This window comes from Symphalangus syndactylus, chromosome 21, assembly GCF_028878055.3.
Source record: "Symphalangus syndactylus isolate Jambi chromosome 21, NHGRI_mSymSyn1-v2.1_pri, whole genome shotgun sequence".
NCBI lineage: Eukaryota > Metazoa > Chordata > Mammalia > Primates > Hylobatidae > Symphalangus > Symphalangus syndactylus.
In genome coordinates this window covers 46,587,450-46,609,174 of record NC_072443.2, presented here as the reverse complement: position 1 = coordinate 46,609,174, position 21,725 = coordinate 46,587,450, and the positions used below count along the sequence as shown (strand labels likewise).

The 21,725-nt window shown below is 41.6% G+C and overlaps 3 protein-coding genes across 6 annotated transcripts in view; 2 read left to right on the top strand and 1 right to left on the bottom strand.

Annotated features, from left to right (window-relative positions):
- The window catches only part of SLC49A4 (solute carrier family 49 member 4), a 94,430-nt gene extending 84,060 nt beyond the window's left edge, over nt 1-10,370 (bottom strand). Inside the window, exon 1 of the mRNA XM_055259301.2 lies at nt 9,908-10,370. Coding sequence (XP_055115276.1) covers nt 9,908-10,250 — 343 coding nt within the window. The 5' untranslated portion in view covers nt 10,251-10,370. The remainder of the gene's footprint in view (nt 1-9,907) is intronic.
- The window catches only part of KPNA1 (karyopherin subunit alpha 1), a 310,494-nt gene that overhangs the window by 6,595 nt on the left and 282,174 nt on the right, over nt 1-21,725 (top strand). The gene's annotated exons all lie outside the window — the stretch shown is intronic.
- The window catches only part of HSPBAP1 (HSPB1 associated protein 1), a 48,360-nt gene continuing 38,213 nt past the window's right edge, over nt 11,579-21,725 (top strand). Inside the window, exons 1-2 of one of the 4 annotated variants that reach the window (XM_063630666.1) lie at nt 11,696-11,813; nt 18,914-19,050. Coding sequence is in view for 3 of the 4 variants with exons in the window: in XM_055259298.2 (XP_055115273.1) it covers nt 11,750-11,813 (64 nt within the window). In the remaining variant the exon portion in view is untranslated. Of the gene's footprint in view, nt 11,814-18,913; nt 19,051-21,725 lie in introns of all 4 variants that reach the window. The other 3 variants (XM_055259298.2, XM_055259299.1, XM_055259300.2) reach the window with 3 other exon arrangements.

Sequence of the window (21,725 nt, the reverse complement as noted above, 5' to 3'; positions counted from 1 at the left end):
ATTGAAAGTCAACAAGACTATAATTATGCAGATCAAACATAGCAAAGAAAATAAACTTGAGATCCAGATCAGGCACACACGCTATGTTAAGGATAATTTGTGATATGAACTGAATTACTTTATAATATTCTTATATAATCTGGATATGATTAATACAATTTACCAGAAGGAATACCATAGGGAACTGTGCTTCTTGGTAACAAGTAATGCATACATACTGCTCATTTACTGCTTCTACTAACAGAATACAGACTTTAAAAATCACATTATAGCCATACGAAACAGAGTGCAATTAATGAAACGTACACACGTGGTCATAAATATCCTAAAATCACAAAATGTTGCTCTTATAAGGATATACTGGGTACCCTACGAGATACTGAATATAATTTTTATAGGTTGGGGATCATAAGGCTTACATTCTACATGATATTTATTTTTTTCTAAAGAGTTTGTTTTTAATTAAGGTAAGCAGACACCAAGCAAGCAGTGAGGCACTGTTTATGGCCATACAGTCCAATAACCAGGCTTCCCATTGTTACTGCTGAAGGCTACCATACTTTACTCAGTTATGCTTTTTATCAAATATTTAACAATACAACAGCTAATTTATTTAAGAGTAAATAAATTGTGAAAAACTGCTTATTAAAGCAACCTCTGGCCAGGCGTTGTGGTTCACACCTATAATCCTAACACTTTGGGAGGCCAAGGTGGGAGGATCCCTTGAAGCCAGGAGTTTGAGATTAGCCTGGGTAACATAGTGAGACCCCGTCTCCACAAAAATACAAAAATGAAAAATAAAGCAACCTCACAAGTACAGTGTGGTGGCTTTCTTGTGTATTTTTAATTGCTGCCAAGTGTTCTTTAATCTATCCCAGCTGATGATCTTGAATAAAATGCTTTCTTCATGTCACTCACATCTTGACAAGGCATGACTCTATAATTCCATGTAATCAAAAAGATATCAACTCATCAAGGGAAAGGAGTTATGAGGACCCCAGGAGAATAGCCTAATATAGTTTGGATATTTGTCCCCACTCAGGTCTCATGTTGAAATGTAATCCCCAGTGTTGGAGGTGGGGACTGGTGGGAGGTATCTGGATCATAGGGACAGATCCTCATGAATGGCTTGGGCCATCCCCTTGGTGATGACTGAGCTCTTGCTCTGAGTTCACAGGAGATGAGATCTGGCCCTTTAAAAGTGTGTGGCACCCCCCTCCCCGACTTTCTCTCTCCTGCTCCTGCTTTCACCAAGTGACGTGGCTGCTCCCCCTTCACCTTCCGTTATGATTGTAAGCTTCCTGTGGTCTCCCTGGATGATGAGCAAATGCCAGCACCATGTTTCCTGTAAAACCCGCAGAACCGTGAGCCAATGAAACCTCTTTTCTTTACACATTACCCAGCCTCAGGTATTTCTTTATAGCAACGTAGGAACTGCCTAACACATTGGCTTCTGGGACATATAGGACTGTTATATAAATAGACCCCAAGTGATTACAACAGTAATAGGATGTAAGTGCAAAAGCCATCTGTGAACAATTTCAGAAAAACAAACATTGAAAATAAAAATATTTCTTTTCAAACATGGCATCCAACATTCAGAATGCTTCCTTTCAACAGATGTGATAACCCCTTTTGCTGGGGACCCATTGGGTGTAGGAATGGAAATCTCCACAGCAGATGTCTAAAGAATCAGGCTACAGAGTTGACTAAATCCCTCCCCCACAACCCACACACCCACAGTGGAAGCATGGAAAGTCAGCAACAGGCACAGAGCTCACCTGGTAAGACCACCCTTCCCTGGCTCCACATTTCCATCAGCTGAAGTGAAGATGAGCTCTGCTGGCTCCGGGGCAGATCCCCTTTTCCCTGCTCATAACCCTCACAGCCTTGTCACCCCAATCTGCCTTGGAGATTGTCAGAACTAATGACATCATGCCTGTTTTTCCTGTTTAAATCAGACACAAATGATTCAAGATTCACAGGTCATCTTTATCCTGATATGGCTTTATACATCCCCTAATGAGACCTCATCTCTGCCTCCTACCTCCTCAACTCCAGACACCTTCCTCTGTGCCTTCTGGAGTGCTCAGGCATAATCACTGCAATCCCTACCTTCCTGAGCTCTTCTCCAAACATTCTCTCTACCTTCTTACTCCCAGAGAAATCCCTTACATTGCTTTCCCTGCCACTTCCAGATCATTCCTACTCTCTCTGCCCACAAGTTACCTGGTCTTTTTTCTCTCCATGCTTTTAAGGATTTCTCTTTATATCACTGGTTTTAAAGAAGTATGACCATGATGTGCCTTGGTGTAGGATTCCTTATGGGTCTTCTGCTGGGATTTTTAAATTTCTTAGATTTGTGGGTTTATAGAAGTCATTAAATTTGGAAAATGTTCTGCCATTATTTCTTCAATTTTTTTGCACCACTCCATCTCACTCCATGCTCCCCCTGCTTGCTTCTCTCTCTTTTCCTTCTGAGACTCCAATTACATGCATATTAGGCCACTTAAAATTGTCCCACAGCTCACCGATACTCATGTTTTTTGTTTGATCGTTTTTAGTCTTTATTTCTCTGTGTTCCATTGTGGACAGTCTCTAGTGCTATATACTCAAGTCACACGACCTTTTCTTCAGCAATGTCTAGTCTGCTGTTAAATCCTGTCCAGTATATTTTTTTTCATCTCACTGATTACATTTTTCATCTTACACATTGATTACATTTTCCATTTCTAGAAGTTCAATGTTGTTCTTTTTCTGTCCTCTTTGTCTCTCCTTAATGTGCTCATGCTTTCTTCTATCTTCTTGAACATTTGTAGTATGTTTACAGAGGTTTTTCTATTCCAGGTCTTGGGAACATGAACAATTCCCAGCCTGTGTGATCCTGGGGAACTGTTCTGCCTGCTCTTTTTTTGGCAGTCCTTCCTCCAGTCTTGGCTAATTTTCTCACACGTATCCTCTGATCAGTTTTCTGCTGAAGACTCAAGAGGAACACCCTGCAGATCCAGAACATTCTCTGTGAAGTTTCCTCCTCTGTTGTTTTCTACCTTAAGAATCCTAGCTATGTTGGTCTCTTTGAATTCTCACCTCCGTCTCCCCAATTCAGGAAAACTGCTGGGCTCTGACTGAGCTCCCCATTTCTGTACTGCTGCCTGGAAATTCTCTCCGGATGGTAAACTGAAGCAGTCATAGGGATCACTGCCCTGTCCTGCCCTGCCTGTCGCCCAATGTTTGAAAACTATTGTTTTACATATTTTATTTTGTCCTAATATTTATTTATTATTTTTTAGAGATAGGGTCTCATGACGTTGCCCAGGCTGGTCTTGAACTCCTGGCCTGAAGTGATCCTCCTTTCTCAGCCTCCCTAGTAGCTGGGATTACAGGTGTGCCATGCCTGGCTCCTGAAATTTATTTAGTTCCATATATTTTGATTTCATATTTTTCATTTTTAATTAAGATAGAAGGATAAATCCAGTTCCCGTTACTCCATCATGGCCAGAACAGCCTTTGGTCTAATTTTTTCTGACTAATACCCACTGCTCCTTGCTGCGGTTGTCTACAGACCACCACACACCTGCCTCCAGGTCATTCGCCTTCACTGCTTAAAGATGTCTTGGCTCATTATTACTCCTCAGGACACTACTCCTTTCATAAACTTGATGATTTCAATATCACTAGATGATCCTTTCAGTATGCTGGCCTCTCAGATCTCTGACCTCTTGTTCCATGGTCTGAGGTACACTCTTTGCCCTACCTCTACCATCCACGCTTTTGGTTATACTCTGACCTTATCTTTACCACAACTGCATCCATGTCATAATCTCAATTTCTTTTTCTTTTTTTTTTTTTTTTTGAGATGAGGTTTTGCTCTTCGTCTGGAGTGTAATGGCGTGATCTCGATCTCAGCTCACTGCAACATCTGCCTCCTGGGTTCAAGCGATTCTCCTGCCTCAGCCTCCCGAGTAGCTGGGATTACAGATGCCCGCCACCAGGCCTGGCTAATTTCTTGTATTTTTAGTAGAGAGGGGGTTTCTCCATGTTGGCCAGGATGGTCTTGAATTCCTGACCTCAGGTGATCCACCCACCTTGGCCTCCCAAAGTGCTGGGATTACAGGCCATAATCTCAATTTCAAGTAACCCATTCCTCAACCATGGCCTCCTCTCTTTCCCATTCATTCCCTCTAGTAGTCTAACAAGAACAAATTGTTGATTCAACACGGAATGACGGTTTGGGAGCTTGCTACTTCTTCTCAACCACCTCATGTGTTTCCTTTGTCCTCCTTAGATTCCATGGTCCATTGTCAGATGGCTCTCTACCTAACCCTCTACTCTTGGCCTGTACTTTGTCAGTCCTATTCACCTGGTAAAACTGCGACTCTGGTTAAATCTCTCTGCCAACTCTGCCCATGCCTGTACTTGCCCAGCAGAACAGGCTGGAGGGAAACACACAACCATGCTGACTGGTCTCACTTCAAATTAATGATCAGTCACTGAAAGCAGGGCCTCAGTGCTACGCAACAATCCTATTACAATTTCCTAAACCATGTGTTCTCCATTTTTCCATAAAATAGTTTTATAATTAATCCTCTCTGCAGTAACTGTTCCCCTATTCTCCCTCATCAAGGGATCATTTTGTTTCTTATTTTTCTGAGGGGAAAAAAGCACAGATAACTTCTATAAGCTCTTATCATCCACCATCTGCACCTCTATGTGTATACTCTCTCTTCTTTCCTGTTACTACTAAAGAATCAACAGTCAATGCTTCTATCTAAGGCCAACTTGTCTACCTGTGCCCTGGAGGACCGCATCCCATCTTGCCTACATGGCTACAGCAGTTCCTCCCTTTCCATCCGGCATCATCAATTTCCCCCTTTTTATGGAACTGTTAGGATGCTGCATTAATACATATGCTTTAATATCTCTTACCGAAAAAAGAAAAAAAACAAAACAAAACCCAAACCTCCTTAGTACCCACATTCCCTCTGGCTACTGCCCATTTCTCTGCTGCCCTTTATGGCATAACTTCTTGAAAGAAATGTCTACACTCACTGTCTTTGATTCCACTTGTTGCATTTTATTTCAAACTCACCACATCATTCAAGGGAAGTGATTCTTTTAAAGGACACCAAAAGATCTTGATGTTGCTAAATCCAGTGCTCTATTCCCAGTCCTTACTAGCTGGTTCTTTCTTATCGCCCCAACCTCTAAAAGTTGGAATGCCCCAGGGCTCAGTCCTCTACTCCAGGGAAACTCCACCCTTCTCCACAGGTGATCTCACCCAGCCCCATGACACTTTTTATATTATTCTTTTTTCTTTTTTTTTTTTAACCAATAAGAATGAACTTGAACCAGCCCCATTACTTTAAATACCATTGTAGGCTGACAACTCCCAAATATACTGCACAGGCCTCTCCCCTTAACTCCATACTTGTATATCCAATTGACAGTTTAATCTGTCTACTTGGATATCTAATAGGCATTTCAAATCCCTGATCTCCATGCCATCTGCTCCAAAACTGTTCTCTCTACCATCTTCCACAACTTAGTAAACTGAAGCTCTATTCTCCCTATCAGTAATACTAAAAAATTGAGAAACAGCTTAGACTCATCTCCTTCCTTCACGCTCCACATCTCATCCATCAACAAATACTGATGAATTTACTTTCAACACATATCTGCAATCTAACCACTTCTCAAATCCTCCATTACTATCACCTTAGTCAAAAGCCATCATCAACTCCCATCTGGGTTATTCTACTAGCCTAACTTGTCTCCCTGTTCTGGCTCTTGTCCTGAAGACGAGAGCACAGTCATCGTTTTACTCTTCCACTTAAAGCCCGTCAATGGAGTGAGCCCTCCTCACTCAATAATGGCTGAGATGCCATTTAAGAATGACTTACAAGGCCCTGTATCTCCTGGCCTCTCATTACCTCTCTGACCTCATTTCCTACCACGGTTTCCCTCACTGGCTCTACTCCAGTCACAAAGGCCTCACTGCTCTTTCTTGGATATGCCAGACAAGTTTGGAATCTTTAACTTTGCTGTTCCCTTTGCCAGAAACAGTCTTCTCCAGAACTAACATGTCAGACGTCATTTTTCCTTCAGGTGTCTGCTCAAATACACCTTATCAGTGACGCCTTCCCTAAAACCCTATGTAAAGTATAATACCACTCTATCACATTCCCTTCCTCCTTTACCCTGCTTTATTTTTCCCCAAAGCAAGTATCAATATTACCAGGTGACATACTAAATATTTACCTTTTCTTGTTTGCTGTCTGGATCTCCTTACTAAGAGGAGGGTCTGTGAGGGCCATATCCCCAATGCATGGAACACACTGGGTTGCTATCTCCTTGAAACTTTCTTTAGTTAGCTTCGAAGGCACACTTGGTCTTGGCTCTACTATCTCTCTAGCTAGTCCTTTTCTGTCTCCTTGCTGGTAAATGAAAAAGGATGGGAAGGTACAAACCCATTTTAGGAAGATAACCAGTCTTCTATGCTAATCAGGCTGGGGCTTGAGGCAGCACAAGGGCCAAACAACCACCTACCCTCCAGGGTGCAAGACATTTTAGTGCCTTGCTTGAGCCTAGGAGTTCAAGACCAGTCTGGGCAACATGGTGAGACCCTGTCTCTGCAAAAAATACAAAAAACTAGCCGGGCTTGGTGGTGCGTGCCTGTAGTCTCAGCTACTCAGACGCTGAGATGGGAGAATCACCTGAGCCCAGGGAGGTTGAAGTTGCAGTGAGCCAAGATCACACCACTGTACTCCAGCCTGAGTGACCAAGTGAGACTCTGTCTCAAAAAAAAAAAAAAAAAAAAAAAAAGATATTTTAGTACCCAAGGATGCCAGAAGCAAGAAAGAACTTGCTTTCTACGTGCGTAGATGGAACACCTGTAGCAGTAAAGCCAACATATAAAAGTGTATTTGCTTTCTTCCACTAAAAATGAAAACTACTTCCTAATAAAGAGAATTTTAAAATGTATTTTTTTATTGCTTCAACCAAAGGAAAATATAAAATTGAATTCACCATATAGTCACAAGAACTACTGAATAACTCAAGTACCTTATTTTATAAAGTGAACGGGTAGTTTCTAATTTATCCTGCCATGGATAGTAGGTACAATTATAATAAGAAGGGTGCAAATTAACATTTTTCTACCATAAAAATCAAGGTTGGCTAAATTTGGTGAATAATATTGAAAAATGCTCTGTATAAAAATAAAAAGAAACTACAACACAGCATTTTCCCCTGAATTTAGCCAACCTTGTTAAGGGAATGACCAAGGAATTACCACAGATTGGAGGAAACTAAAGAGAAATAACAACTAAATCCAACAGAGGACCCTGGACTGAATCCTGGAACAGAAGAAAAACACATCAGTGGAAACAAATAAAATCTTTTTTCTTTTTAAAAAACTATTATTGTAACATTGATTATAGGTAAAGTACTTCTTTGGGTTTGTTTGTTTGTTTTGAGACAGGGTCTCATTCTGTCACCCAGGCTGGAGTGCAGTGGAGCAATCATAGCTCACTGCAGCCTCTACTTCCCGGGCTCAACTGATCCTCCAACCTCAGCCTCCCCAGTAACTAAGACTACATACGCGTGCCAACATGTCCGGCTAATTTTTGTATTTTTTGTAGAGTTGGAGTTTCACCGTGTTGCCCAGGCTGGTCTCTTAACTCCTGGGCTGAAGTGACCCACCCACCTCAGCCTCCCAAAGTGCTGAGATTACAAACGTGAGCCACTGAGCCCAGCAGAAACCCAAAGAAAATCAATAGTTTAAAAGTAAACAACAAAAACACAAAGAAAATCTCCCTTTGGTAGGAGAAAACCTTCCTTGGCATCTAGCACACATCCTCTGCAAAAGCATTTGCTCTAGCTGGAAGTTCTACAACAGTCAAGACATACCCATTCAGGGCTGGATATCTTTGTTAGAAGGTTCTTCCTTGTATTGCTACATTCCTTTGTAACTTGACTCAGTCTAGTTCTTCCTCCTAGAGCAATACATAAGTCTAATTCCTCTTTTACTTGATCTTCACATAGTCTATATCTTGCCTCAAGTTTCTTTTTGAAGTGTGATATACCCAAGTTCCCTTCATTTTACACATCATGATTTTTATACTACTTATCATTCTTATCGTAGAACCTTTAAAGTTCTGCAGTTTGTCAAATGGCCTTCTCAGAATCAAGCTCAGAACTAAACACTAATGTAGAGCCTATCAAACTATTTCTCTTCTTGTTTTGGACACTATGCTTCTATGCCTAAACTGTCCTTTCTTTTTTAGCAGCTACATTACATTGTTGATCATTAAGGAATTCACAATCAACTAGTCCTTAGTCTTTTTCACATGGATTCCAACGAAGGAATTCCAGTGAAGGAGGAGAGAAGGAAGTATAGCTACTAACATCACCCTGCTATTCTATTCTCTTAATAACCAACTAATTTTGAGTGCTAACTACATGCCAGACAACTGCAATTCTATACCTACCTACACTTGACTTTTGCTGAGGTCTGAATGTATTCCCCTCAAATTCATATTTTGTTTATGTATTAATTTTTCTGAGATGAGTCTTGCCCTGTTGCCCAGGGCGGAGTGCAGTGCTGCCATCACAGTTCATTCCAGCTTCGACCTCCTGGGTTCAAGCAATCCTCCCACCCTAGCCTCCCAACGTGCTGGGATTACTTGAGCCACTGTGCCTGGCCTCAAATTCATATTTTGAAATCTTAACCCTCAAAATGATGGAATAAGAAGGTGCAGCCTTTGGAAGGTGATTAGGTTATGAGGGTGGAACCCATGTGAATAGGATTACTGCCTGTATAAAACAGATCTCAGAGGGATCCCTAACCCCTTCTTCCATCTTACGTTATAGTGAAAAGACCACTGTGTAGAAAGCAGGCCCTCACCAGACACCGATTCTGCCTGAGCCTTCATCTTGGACTTCCCAGCCTCCAGAACTGTGAGAAATAAATTTCTGTGTTTATGAACTACCCAGTTTATGGTATTTTGTTATAGCAGCTCCAGTGGACTAAGACAACCTTCCAAATCTGACTAAAGAACTCATTGCAACAAAACTTATAAAAGGTTGAACAGACACTGTACAAAGTAGCTCCCAGGCATTATTCAATTAATATAAAATCTTGCACAACAGCCTCTTGAGGGTAGATTGTCACTACTAATCATTTATCCATACTTATGCGGTAAGTATGCCTTGATTCTCAGCCCTATGGCTTTTTTTTTTCTCCTCAAGAGAATCACACTGGCAAGTGGTAAAGTGAGATATACAGGATACCATTCTAAGAAAGCATCTTCACTCATCTGCAAGCTTTAATTGAAAGTCACAAAACTCAACTGAGAAAGCCATCTAGTCACATACACACATTTTAAAGCTGCCGAGCACCACCTTCCAGAAACCAAAGTGTCAGATCTGAGTTTCCCAATAGCTCTTCCTGGGCTGGAGTCATCTATTATACAAAACCAACTCATTATTTCCTTACATATGGGCACCGTCAATCTATTTTCCGACCTTTCATCCTCAACATCCCCAAATCCCTTTGAAGTCAAAGCATCAGTCATTTTTGTCAGGTATAAAACACATAAACTGCACGTGCACGGGGATGCTCTGATGTTCACAATGTGTAAAAACTTGAACATTTAGAGATCGCTTAAATCCCTGGTGTTGCATAAAGGGCCTTGATAAAAAACATAAATATTTGCAAGGTAGCCTTTCCATATTTGTCGCTTTGGGGACGGAGGGTTCCTAAGTCAGAAATGGAATGCTAGCAACACTCTCACCTCACACAACCCCTATGCTGGGGCCAAGGGAGGCGGCTGGCAGGCCTGGAGCGCGGGCAGGCGCCGGCTCCCCGAGGAGAGACAGCGCGGGCTAGCGCTCCCCGACCCCTCACCTCTCTTGTCCAGGAGCCACATGAACGCGAAGCAGGGCAGGAAGCCGATGGGCCCCCACAGCACGAGCAGCGCGATGTCCCAGCTGGAGAAGCCGTAGGCCTGGCGCGCCGAGTTCTGGATGGGACCCCAGGTGTTCCAGACCAGGCCCTGAAGGAACGCCAGCAGCGAGAAGAGCAGCAGCACCAGCCAGCGGCGCCCGTACACCCGCCCGGGACCCGGGACCGCCGCGGGCAGCGCCGCCGCCGCCGCCTCCCGGCTTCTCCAGGAGGCCCCCAGCCCAGGCCCAAGCCCGGCCCCCAGCAGCGGCTGCCTCTCCTCTTCGCTGCTCCAGCGAGAGCCCATGGCGACGCGTCGCCCGCGAAGCCACTGCCCGGCGCAGTCCAGGTCACCGCCGACTAGCCCAGCGCAGAATCGTCCGGAGCAGCAGGAGGCGGAGGCTGCAGTGGTCGCCCTCGGCCTCCGGGCCGCGCCTGGTGCGCCTGCGCGGCCCGAGCCGGGCCGGCGGGGAGGCGGGGCAGGAGGCAGGGAGGCTGGGGTCAGCCCTCCCCTCCGCGGGTGGCGAGGCAACACCGGCGAGAGGAAAGGAGCCGGGTCCCAGACGGAGGGCAGGTAGCGCCGAAAAGGCAGGGACCAGCGCGGCTGAGTCGGGGAGGGGGAAACTCCCAGAGAGGCTGTATCCGAGGAGGTTGGGCAAGGAACCCTGGGGTGTTTGGAGGAAGTGTCCAAGTTAAATCTTGTGCCTAATAAACAACTTAGTGACCTGTTAAATGATCTCACTTAACCTAATGCTTGCTTCTATTTTGGGCTTATTCTTATTTTTGAGTTAGTAACTTCAGAAATTATAGGCGGAGGATAAGATTTAGGCGTAGTTGGTCCCAGGGGATTATCTCATAAAAATCATTTCTTGTGTACAGTAAGTACTACCTATTTTTGTTATTTTTTTGTCTTACATATCCAAAGAGGAGATTCCAAACTAGCCAATTTCATTCATATATATGTAAGCTTTTTTACCCATTTCGCCTGTCAGTAGGCGAGCAATAAAGGTATGTCCAGTAAAGTTGGAAGATTTTTGCCCCAAAGATCCATCTCCAGTGATTATGATTTGACCACAGGGTAAACGAGAAGAAAAGTGTTGTTGATCTCTTCACACAGCTGTTTGTTTATTTTGGTATACAAATTCAGAAGCCTGACAGCTGTGGATTAGTGTCCCTGAAAACCTAAGTCAAACAATTTGGCTTGTCTGGATCGGGAAATGAGTCACAGGGAACGCAATCACAGGGTTCTTTGCCCGAGGTTCGTGTTTCCCGGCAGCCACTAAAATCGGGAGTCAGGTTGCCACCAGAAGGGCAAGAGAGGTGTAAGAGAAGCGTGAGCTAGCCTCGCATTCCAGGCTGCCAAGAGCGGCTCGCGAAAGCTCACGGCAGAGACCCATCCCACCGCCGGAGCCCCACTAAGCGGCAAACCTTCCCCTAAAACTCCAATCCTTTAGGGTGGAGAAAAGCCGAGGCGGAAAGGAAAGATCTGACCAGAAAAGGAGAAACAGAAACGAAGCTAAGACTACAATAAAGAACGCTAAGGTCCGGGTTAGGTAAAAAGCGCCACAACTCAGACCACGTGTTTGTATTTCCACACCCGGGGTATCAAAACAAAGCTGCGTGGTCCCGCCCAGCATCCGTCACGTGACTTCCACGTGAGAGCCGGCGTTTCCGTAGGAGCCTGGCGGGAGTCGCCGGGGCTGCTTCCTGTGGTGCAGCTTTGGGTCCCGGAGTTTGACCCTTACTCTGACCCCACCCCAGCTCCGCTCCGCCTTGGGTTCCGGCAGAACCCACCTTGCGGTAGCCATGGCAGCAGGCTCCGAGGCGACCACTCCTGTGATCCTTGCAGCTGGGGCTGGAGAGGAGGAAGGTAGGTGCCAGGCTGAGGTCAGACCCTGAGTACAAACGCGATGCCAGTTGACTCTCGTGGCACCCCTCGTGGGGCCGTTTGCCTTAGCCCCATCCCAGTTCTCTCTGGCCTTGCATTAGACTGGTAAGAAAATTCTGTATTTTCTAGTGAGCGTGGGATTTCTCGAATTGCGGCATCCAGATTTTTGATCGTCGTAGGGTTGCCTACCAGTGCTGTTTCACGCATGGGGTGTTATTTTTGTTTTGTTTGGTTCTATATTTGCCCGTCGTTAGCTAAATAGGGGCGTTTTGAATGTTAGAGGGGATTAAAATTAAATTTGTGAAATTGAAGGCAACGTTTGAGATTAATGGAAGTTATCTGAGACATTTGTGAACAAGGATTATGCGCTTTTATTCTATTAAAGTGAACCCTGGTTTAGCAAGTGGGGATGAGGTTTGGAGGCCCATGAGCCTGAGATCCCTGTCATTATTCTTTGAGTGATTGCACCGTGCAGCGCTATGTTCTGAATACTGTCGGGGGATCCAGACACTTTTGAATATTTATAACAATACCTTTTCCAAAGGAGCCTAGACAGGAAAAAGAATGACTTACTATGTGGTCACTTGAACTATTCTACCAGTAGTACACTCTGTGAGGGTTGTTAGGAGGAGGGATCTCAGTGGGGAGAACATAAATCCTTCAAGGAGGGAATAGTTTGAGGTCGGCCTTTCTTTTTCTTTTCTCTCTTTTTTTTTTCTTTTTTGAGACGGAGTCTCACTCTATCACCAGGCTGGAGTGCAGTGGCACGATTTTGGCTCACTGCAACCTCCGCCTCCCAGGTTCAAGCAATTCTCCTGCCTCAGCCTCCCAAGCAGCTGGGACTACAAGCGTGCCACCACGCCCAGCTAATTTTTGTATTTTTAGTAGAGATGGGGTTTCACCATGTTGGCCAGGATGGTCTCGATCTCTTGACCTTGTGATCCGCTGAGGTGGGCCTTTCTGATTGGATGAGATGGTGACAAACTCAGGGAGTGGTGCTGGGGTTCAGGAAGTCAGGGAGCAGAAAAGGATGGATGTATTTAGGGATCAAATAGTTTGCTGAAGGGGGAGATGCCCATTCCAAGCAGAAGAAACAAATTATAGCCTCCTACTATCTGACCACTTTCTACCAGGGAGACAATCCTTGACCTTCATCTATACCTCCATTGCATTGATCTTTCCATTTTCTATCCACTGCACCCCCTTATCCAGAATGTATTTCGTTCCTTTGAAAAATTCTCTTGTCCCTTCCTGCACTTTTTTCTGACAAAACTCATACTCTGGATGAAGTCAATCTTTTGCCCTCTTTGTACCTGCACCTGTGCGCCTGAACTTTGCTGGAAAAAAGTCCTGCACAAATTGATGTCCGTATAAAGTGAAAATGGCCAAACTCTTGAATATTCAGTCAGTATGGGCTTGAGATCCCTCTGATCCTCTGTTTCTCTAGTGAGCCTACTAACTTTCTCCAATGACAAATTCCCAAACTCTATAACCTCTCTCTGCCTCTTTCTAATTTCAGGTAATGACTTTGCAAGTCAGGTCAATTCTGCATCTAATCTGTCTACTTTTTTCCTTTCACTATCAGACCCTACTTCAAATCATCCACATTTTCTCACCTCAGCTACTACTACTGACTGACTTGTGTCTCTGTTTTCTATTCTGTGCCCCTCTATCCCTTCTCCATTCTGCAGCAAAAAGTGATTCTTCCTTATGTAAAATTCTTCAGTGAATTACATTGCCCTTAGAAGTTAGAATAAAACCCAGACTCTTAACTGTGGCCTGTAATAATCCTTGGTCTGGGCTCTGCTGATGTCTTTAGCGGGATCTCTTGTCACTCACTTCCCCTTTGGCTTTTCACATAGCTGGCTTAATCTTTAGGTTTTAAAGTATGTCACCACCTGAGACCTTACCAGACCAAACTATTGAAAACAGTCACTGTGATTTCTCTTGCACCCCCCAACCCTAGATGTTCTGGAATACAGCATCCTGCTTCTGTCATTTTACTTATTACAATCTGTAATTATTTATTATTTGTTTTTTCCATTAGATCATAAGTACCTTGAGGGCAGGACCTATGTCTGTTTCATTCACTACCATGTGCCCAGCTGCTAGTACAATGCCAGGCACATAGTTGGCACATGCCACATGTTTGTTGAGTGGATGAATAAGGGCACTCCATGCCAAGTCCAGAGGCAAAAGGAGAAAGCGTGGCATGGTCCAAGAACTGAAAGAAGTTGGTGTCAGGAGTGGTAAGAAAAGAGGTATCCTGAAGGTTACCTTAGGCCTAGTTAAGGAATCTAGACATTAAGACAGTAGGAAGCCTTAAAGAGCTTTAGGTGAGGGAAATAACATGATTAGATTTGGTTGTAGGAAGATCACTTTGGCTGAAGGGTAGAGAAGATCGATTGGACGGAGAAAGACTGGAGGACAAGGTACTTAATCCCTTTGAGCCTCAGTTTCCTCCTCTGTAAAATGCATGATTATTGTGAAGATTAGAGTTAATATGTGTAGATTATCTAGCATAGTATCTGGCAGGAATTGGATATTCAAGAATGGTGACCATTTTTATTATTAACAGAAAGTGCCAGCCTTAGTAACTGATGTTGAAACTGAAAGAAAAGAAATTAGAGATGTTATGTAAGAGAATGAGAAAAATAAATACATTAAATAAAGTCAAGTGAAAGGGTCAGTACGTTCAGTACAATGATTAATACAATGGGAGTCATAGAAAAGTTCATTTTTAAAATTTTTTTGTTTATTTTTTATTTTTGTAGATACAGGGTCTCACAGTACAGGCTGGTCTCGAACTCCTAGCCTCAAGTGATGCTCCCACCTCGGCCTCCCAGAGCACTGGGATTTCAGGCATAAGCCACTGCACCCAGCTGAAAAGTTCATTTTTGAGCAAACTTATTCCATTATCAAAAAATATTTGAATGGCACGTGGTAAACAGACCTTTTTCATGTGGTAAAGCAGAAGACAATCTTTGCCCCAAAATAATTATAAATATCATTTTTGGCAATAAAGACATAGATAAAAAGAACAGTAGTATAAGACATATCCTAAAGGTCAGATGTAATTAGCTGGGATATAATACTCAGTATGATACACATTAAGTATTTTGGAGGCTGAGAGAAGGAACTAATAGAAATTGGGTTGGTTTGTGCTTCCTAGGATAATTTCTTGAAGATGAGCCAGGTGAGGAGACCAATTCTACTAGAGTAGAAATAATGACAGAGAACCTGGGTGAAAAAGAGGAAGACTTGTATCCATTGAGTCCAGAGAAGAACAGGGTGAAAACAGAAATGTTGAAGTGAAGAAGAGGAAAATCGTGGGTTTCAGTCTTCGCAGAAAAATAGAGCAAGGTACCACAAAACTAAGGAAGTAGAGAAAGGTGCTGGAGATTTGAGAGTGAAGAAGCAGCCAGGCATGTTGGCGCTTGCCTATAATCCCAGCACTTTGGTAGGCGAGGCAGGCAGATCTCTTGAGCTCAGGAATCTGAGACCAGCCTGGGCAACATAGTGAAACCCTGTCTCTACAGAAAATATGAAAATAAACTGGGCATGGTGGCACACGCCTGTAGTTCCAGCTGCTTGGGAGGCTGAGGCACAAGAATCGTTTGAACCTGTGAAGCGGAGGTTGCAGTGAGTTGAGATTGTGCTACGGCACTCCGGCCTGAGCAACAGGGCCAGACCCTGTCTCAAAAAAAAAAGAGAGAGAGAAAAAAAAGAAGCTTTGGCATGGTTGCCATAGGGTTGCGGGTGATTAGGAGTGATAGGAGTGAGTCAGTGCTTGGGAGCAGGAAAGGGTAACCGGTAGAGGTGAGCATAAAATCGTGGAACAGATCACCTTGGTTATGCTTGATAGCTCATTCTACAGAAGTGGAGAAAACAAGTGCTTAGTTTCAATAAAGTTTTATACATTGCTAAAAATCAGGTATTCTTATATAGTTATTTGAAAGAAATATTTGTTTAGCATCATTTTATGCTAGGCACTGGACTAACCTCTAGGGAGATAAAAGTAAGAGGTTTGCCTTCAAGAATGTGATATTGTTTGTTTGAAATAACAGCTTAGAAATAATTAAAAACAAACATGAAACTACTTATTGTTAATTAAGAATCAATTTAAATTCTGAATGTGAAATGTTACTCTCAGAATCATACATTGATTGAAGCATTCAGTGAAATTAAAAATTGCAGTTATTTGAGTGTGATTCTATCTTTCAAACTGAGGTTATTATATTTCTTTCTATTGGGCTGTTTTTTAGTTTTTAGTTATAGCCAAGATTATTCCTTGATAAAGAGAAAAATGTGTTAGTAACTCTTCTTCCAGTGCTTCCTGAGGAAGTATCTCATCTAGAGTTGTATGGAATTGATTTTCACTTAGAACTAACATTCATACATAACTGGATTTATCTTTTTCAGTTGGAGACCCATACTCACCATGTCATTTTTGTTCTCATTTTTAAAAGGGGCAAAGGGTGGAGGAGTTTAAAGAAAAGCAAAAGCCTGTGTTATCTCAAAAAGTAAAAAATTCCCATGTTAGAATCCATATGTAATTCATAATGTAGATAAAATTTTTAATTTCACTGAATGCTTGGTAATGAGTATCAGAGAAACAATACTATTTGTTTTATTGTGGTAAAAACATATAACATAAAATTTACCATTTTAACCATTTTTCAGTGTTAGTAGTGTTAGGTAGATTCACATCATTGTGAAGGTGATCTCTAGAGCTTTTTCATATTGCAAATCTGGAACTCTGTATCCATTAGACAATAACTTCCTTTTCTCCTCTTCCCCTAGTCCCTGGTAACTGCCATTTTATTTTCAGTTTCTAGAAATTTAACCACTTTAGATACTCCATGTAAGTGGAATCATATAATGTTTATCTTCTTGTGACTGGCTTATTTCAGTTAGCATACTGTCTTCAAGGTTCATCCATGTTGTAGTATATGATAGAATTTCCTTCCTTTTTAAGGCAGAATAACGTTCCATTGCATGTGTAAGCATTTTGCTTATCCATTCGTCAACAGACCTTTGAGTTGCTTCCACCACTTAGTTATTATAATAGTGCTGCTGTGAACATGGGTGTGCAGATGTCTTTTCAAGACCTTACCGTTGAATATTTTTGAGGAAAAGTAAGATAAAATAATCATTTATTTTAAATTATCGAAAATTCACTTAGGGGAGGCTGGGGTTCAATGGAAACATTTTGGCAGAAATTTTGGAGGTACGTTGCAAAAACCTTTAGTATTTGAGACATCATTCCTTCTAGTGTTAACTTCACTTAAAATATAGACAGATTTCCTTTTTCTTGCTTTGGTTTAAGACTAGTATTACTTTTGAATTTATGAGCCATTTTTTGAGGTAAAGATAAGTTTTCTGGGTTAAATGGACAAGCATTATAAGTGTTGGAGGATGGAAAGAAGCTAAAAAGCTCATGAACCCTTGGTAAGTATCCAGCATGTAACTGTCTCAGGTGCCCAGCCTGAACTTCCTGCGTGTTCACTGCCACACCAAGCATTGGTATTGATAAGGCTAGGTCATAACAGCCGCAGCACTAACGTTTGTGGTTTTTTTTCAGTGATAAACATCACCTTCTAGACCTTGAAATTCAAAGGTTTATGGTTAGCCATCATTTTACTTAAGCATTATGTTACCTTTCAGGAGAATTTTCTTAATTCTGACATTTTAAAATAGTGGCTACAAAATTTTAAGAATTTTCTTAATTCTGACATTTTAAAATAGTGGCTACAAAATGAAAAATTCTTTTTGGTGTAAGTTTTACCATTCAGTCTTTAGTACTAATCCAGTTGTTTTGTTAAATGGTACTTGCACGATTCCATTGGGTTTTTCTAACATGGCCCAAATGGTCATTATTTTTTGCCCTAATATCTACCATTCCAGAGATTTTAAACTCTCTTATATGTATATACGATAGTTGTTTGATGAAACACCATATATTCACTTAGATGTATACATTCAGAAATAAATGATCTCACTGTGCCAGGACCCAGTTTTAAATTCATGCTGTATCATTATAGTGATTCTCTGTATTGTAATGTGTGACTTACTCATGTCAACTTCTGAAGGTTTTTAAAAATCTTTAATTTTTTCATTAAAATTATATCTGATGAGAGACAAGTTAATTTCAATTTCAAGATTTTGGTTATATTCTATTAATATTCGGAGTGTTCTGGACACATGGTAAATGTTCCTTATTCTTGTCTTAAAGTCTAAATCTCATACAAATCCAGGCCAGGTGTTAATTGACTGACCCCAGATAGTTGGCATACTCAGAGAAATTAGGTTTCAAATTATCTTGTACTTTACATTAATTTAAAAAAATTACTGAGAAGGACGCAATTTATTTTTGATGATGTTTCACTATCTCCAAAGAATTAGTTGTAACTGTGGCTGTAATAAATTGACTGGAGAACATCCTACGTTTGGAGAGACAAAAAACTATTGCGTAACACCCAGATCACTAATCTGTTTTTTTTCAGTAGTTTCTAAATTATCCAGTTAAAAATTACTACCTGCTGCAAGTTTAGACCTAAATACCCTTATCCTTTGAAGACTGTTGAGGTTGCTTCCGAATTTTTATAGCTCTTTGCAAAATATTTCTAGCATGGAATAACTGGGTGCATCCATAGGCTGTTTAACTAATATAGGGTAGCAATGCATTCTTCTTTAAAGGAAATTGTAACATTTAAATTCATTAATTTAATGGCCCAGTTTATTGTTGATTAAATTATCAGAAGCTAAATTGGTTTTATCTCACAACCAGCTGATTGTTTTATTTCACGATGGGCCTGAAATTCTGTAAATATGCTAATTTCCTGTTATGGTGAACATCCTACTACTCTGCTTTGCGCACACTTCATAGTGCTTTCATTCATTTAGCAAATGTTTTGTCATTTAATATATACCAGTCACTAGGCCAGGCACTCTCTCAGCAAATTTTAGTATTGGAGGCCTCCTGTTAAATAATCTCTGGGATGTGTGGGATTTTTAGATCAGATAATTAAATTATTTAAATTTAACTTTATGCTAAAGAAGAAATATTTACTTCTTTGTAGCTTTTTTGTCAAAACACTATTCATGTGTTACTGTCGCCTGTGTACATATTTATAGAAGGCTACCCAGTTATATCTACCCAAATATGAACCATTTTGGGAATAATCAAAGCCATGTGATCTATTGGCTCTAATGTAAGGTAAGTAGAATAAATAAATCGCTACCCTAAAGTAACTTGTGCTTCTGTTTTTCTCTGCCCTTTAAAGTTCCAGAAGCAAAATGTTCAAAGGTTGAATATTTTACAACCTTAGAACTGAAAGAATGCTACAGTGTGTCAGACCAGCCATGATTCATCCAGGCCAAGCCACAGAACACTGTAGAGGGAGAATATGGTTATCCTTGAAAACGATGGCCTCAGAAAGCAAGGTGTTATACCAGCTGTGAATTAATAACAGTCTTGACTAGAAGGGGTTTTTTTTTTTTTTAATCTAAAAGGATTCAGGAGGTAGTAGTTGGTTCAGTAGCACAATGATGAACATATTTGCATGCTTTTGGTTAAGGTTTGCGATTTCCTGGACCTTTCATTTGTCTCTCAAGAGGGCTAATCATTATGTCTGCTTTCCAGGCAGTATATAGAAAAGGATGAGGGCAAAAAGGCTGACTCACAACTTCCATATGTGCGTGCGCGCGTGCACACACACACACACACACACGGAAATTTTATATATATATATATATATATATATATATATACCATATCTATCTGTCTGTCTGTCTATCTATCTATCTATCTATATTTGGCTACTCCTGTCTGCAAAGAAGTCTGGGAAATAAAATTTTTCAGTCACTCCTGTTGCCCAAAGTTCTTTTAATGAGGAAGAGAATGAGTATTGGGTAAGTAGAAGTTAAAGAAAAAAATTATTCAGTGACACTTGTTAAAGCATGGTAAGGAAGACTATTCAGGACCATCACCATAGATATAAGGACTACTGTAACGGGGTCTCACAGTTGGGGAGAGAGATTGGGCCCAACTCCAAAGACAGCATGGGCAAGTGAGAATTTACAGCCAAGGAGCAGAGTCAGTGGATGAGAAATTACTAAGAGGAAACATCAGGGGTAAGGGGAAATCTGGCAAAACCAACTTAACAGGATTCTTGCTGAAGGCAGGCCAAGGTGATCAGATATCACCTGGAGGTTGGTTGAGGGTGAAGAACCTAATCAGATATCAGGGATGGGGGCAGTTCTTGCTAAACTGACTTAGCAAGGTTCTTTCCTAAAACTGGGTTTTACAAGGAAGTGCATAGATGGACCTAGCAGAAGAATCAAAGCCTGACTAAAGTTTGGCCAAGCAAAGAGTCTTTGTCACAGGCGACTAGCACTCCCTGCCATGAGTGCACGTACGTGCACATACACTCGTGCGCTCCTCAAAACAATCCTCTCTCCCCGGAGCACATGTGAATGATTATGAATTGAGCTTTCCTGTGTATCCTTTCAGGTTATATTTTTTCTTCTGAGTTTTTAGCCCTAGTTAAGTCGCACAGTCAATTCTCTAGAAATAAGATTGTGCAGTGGAAAGAGCACTGGACTTGGACTGAGGGGACCTGATAAATCTGGTTCCAGTCCTCTGACATCTAAGCTTCCATTTCTTCCTTCAGTTAATGGAAAGGAATTACCGTCTCTGCATTTGTTTTACAGGCTTCTTGTGAGATGAGCACTTTTAATGTATGTAAAAGTGCATTGTAAACAGTGAAGCATTAAACAGTTAAATGTATGGTATTGTTATGATGCCTGTGTTCAAAATCAAACTACTCATCTTCCCAACAGAATGAGCTATTGTTCCTGACTTCTCTTAAGGCAAGTCACCAAGTCTAGACACTTCAGTCTTTTGGCTGCATCTGACTCCCACCCCACATCTCTGGTTGTAATAGCCTTTGATATTATTCTCTTAGTATTTCTTCATCTTCACCATCTCTGACTTACTCACTGCCACCCCTGTTGTTCAGGCCCGTATCATACTTATCACTTGGCTATTGCAATATCTCTCTGAGTCAACTTCAGGTCCAACTCTCCCTTCCCACCTCACATCTCTACATATTTCTAGACAGCCCTCATTTTTAGTGGATATAGTATACTATGGGATTGCCTTGTCATAATTTAGTAAATATTTTTCTGCTTTGGGGCATTAGGTTGTTTACATTTTTTGTTGTTATAGTGTGGTAGTAGACATTTGTGTGTGTGTGTGTGTGTGCTATACATAGCTTATGATTATTTGTTACAGTAAATTCCTATAACACGAGTTACTGAGATAATGAACAGTTCTTTCATTTTCCCAGTTGTTTCCCAAAGGATGATTCCAATTTATATGCCATGAAAAACAGAATACTATTTAACATGAATATATTATAGCTTTTTATAGTATAGGGATCAAAATATGCCACCCCCAAATATGCCACTTTGGTATATTGATTATTTTGGGTAAAAGGCATTGAAAAGGCTGGGCACGGTGGCTCACACCTGTAATCCCAGCACTTTGGGAGGCCAAGGTGGGCAGATGACAAGGTCAAGAGATTGAGACCATCCTGGCTAACATGGTGAAACCCCATCTCTACTAAAAATATAAAAATTAGCTGGGCATGGTGGTGCATGCCTGTAGTCCCAGCTACTCGGGAGGCTAAGGCAGGAGAATCACTTGAACCCGGGAAGCAGAGGGTGCAGTGAGCCAAGATTGCACCACTGCATTCCAGCCTGGAGACAGAGCAAGACTCAAAAAAAAAAAAAAAAAAAAAAAAAAAAAAGGCACTGAAAAACAGCAAATGCAAGAAGGTCATTTTGAGCTCCCTTTTTCTTCCCAAAAGTGGGAGGTAAAACTTCCAT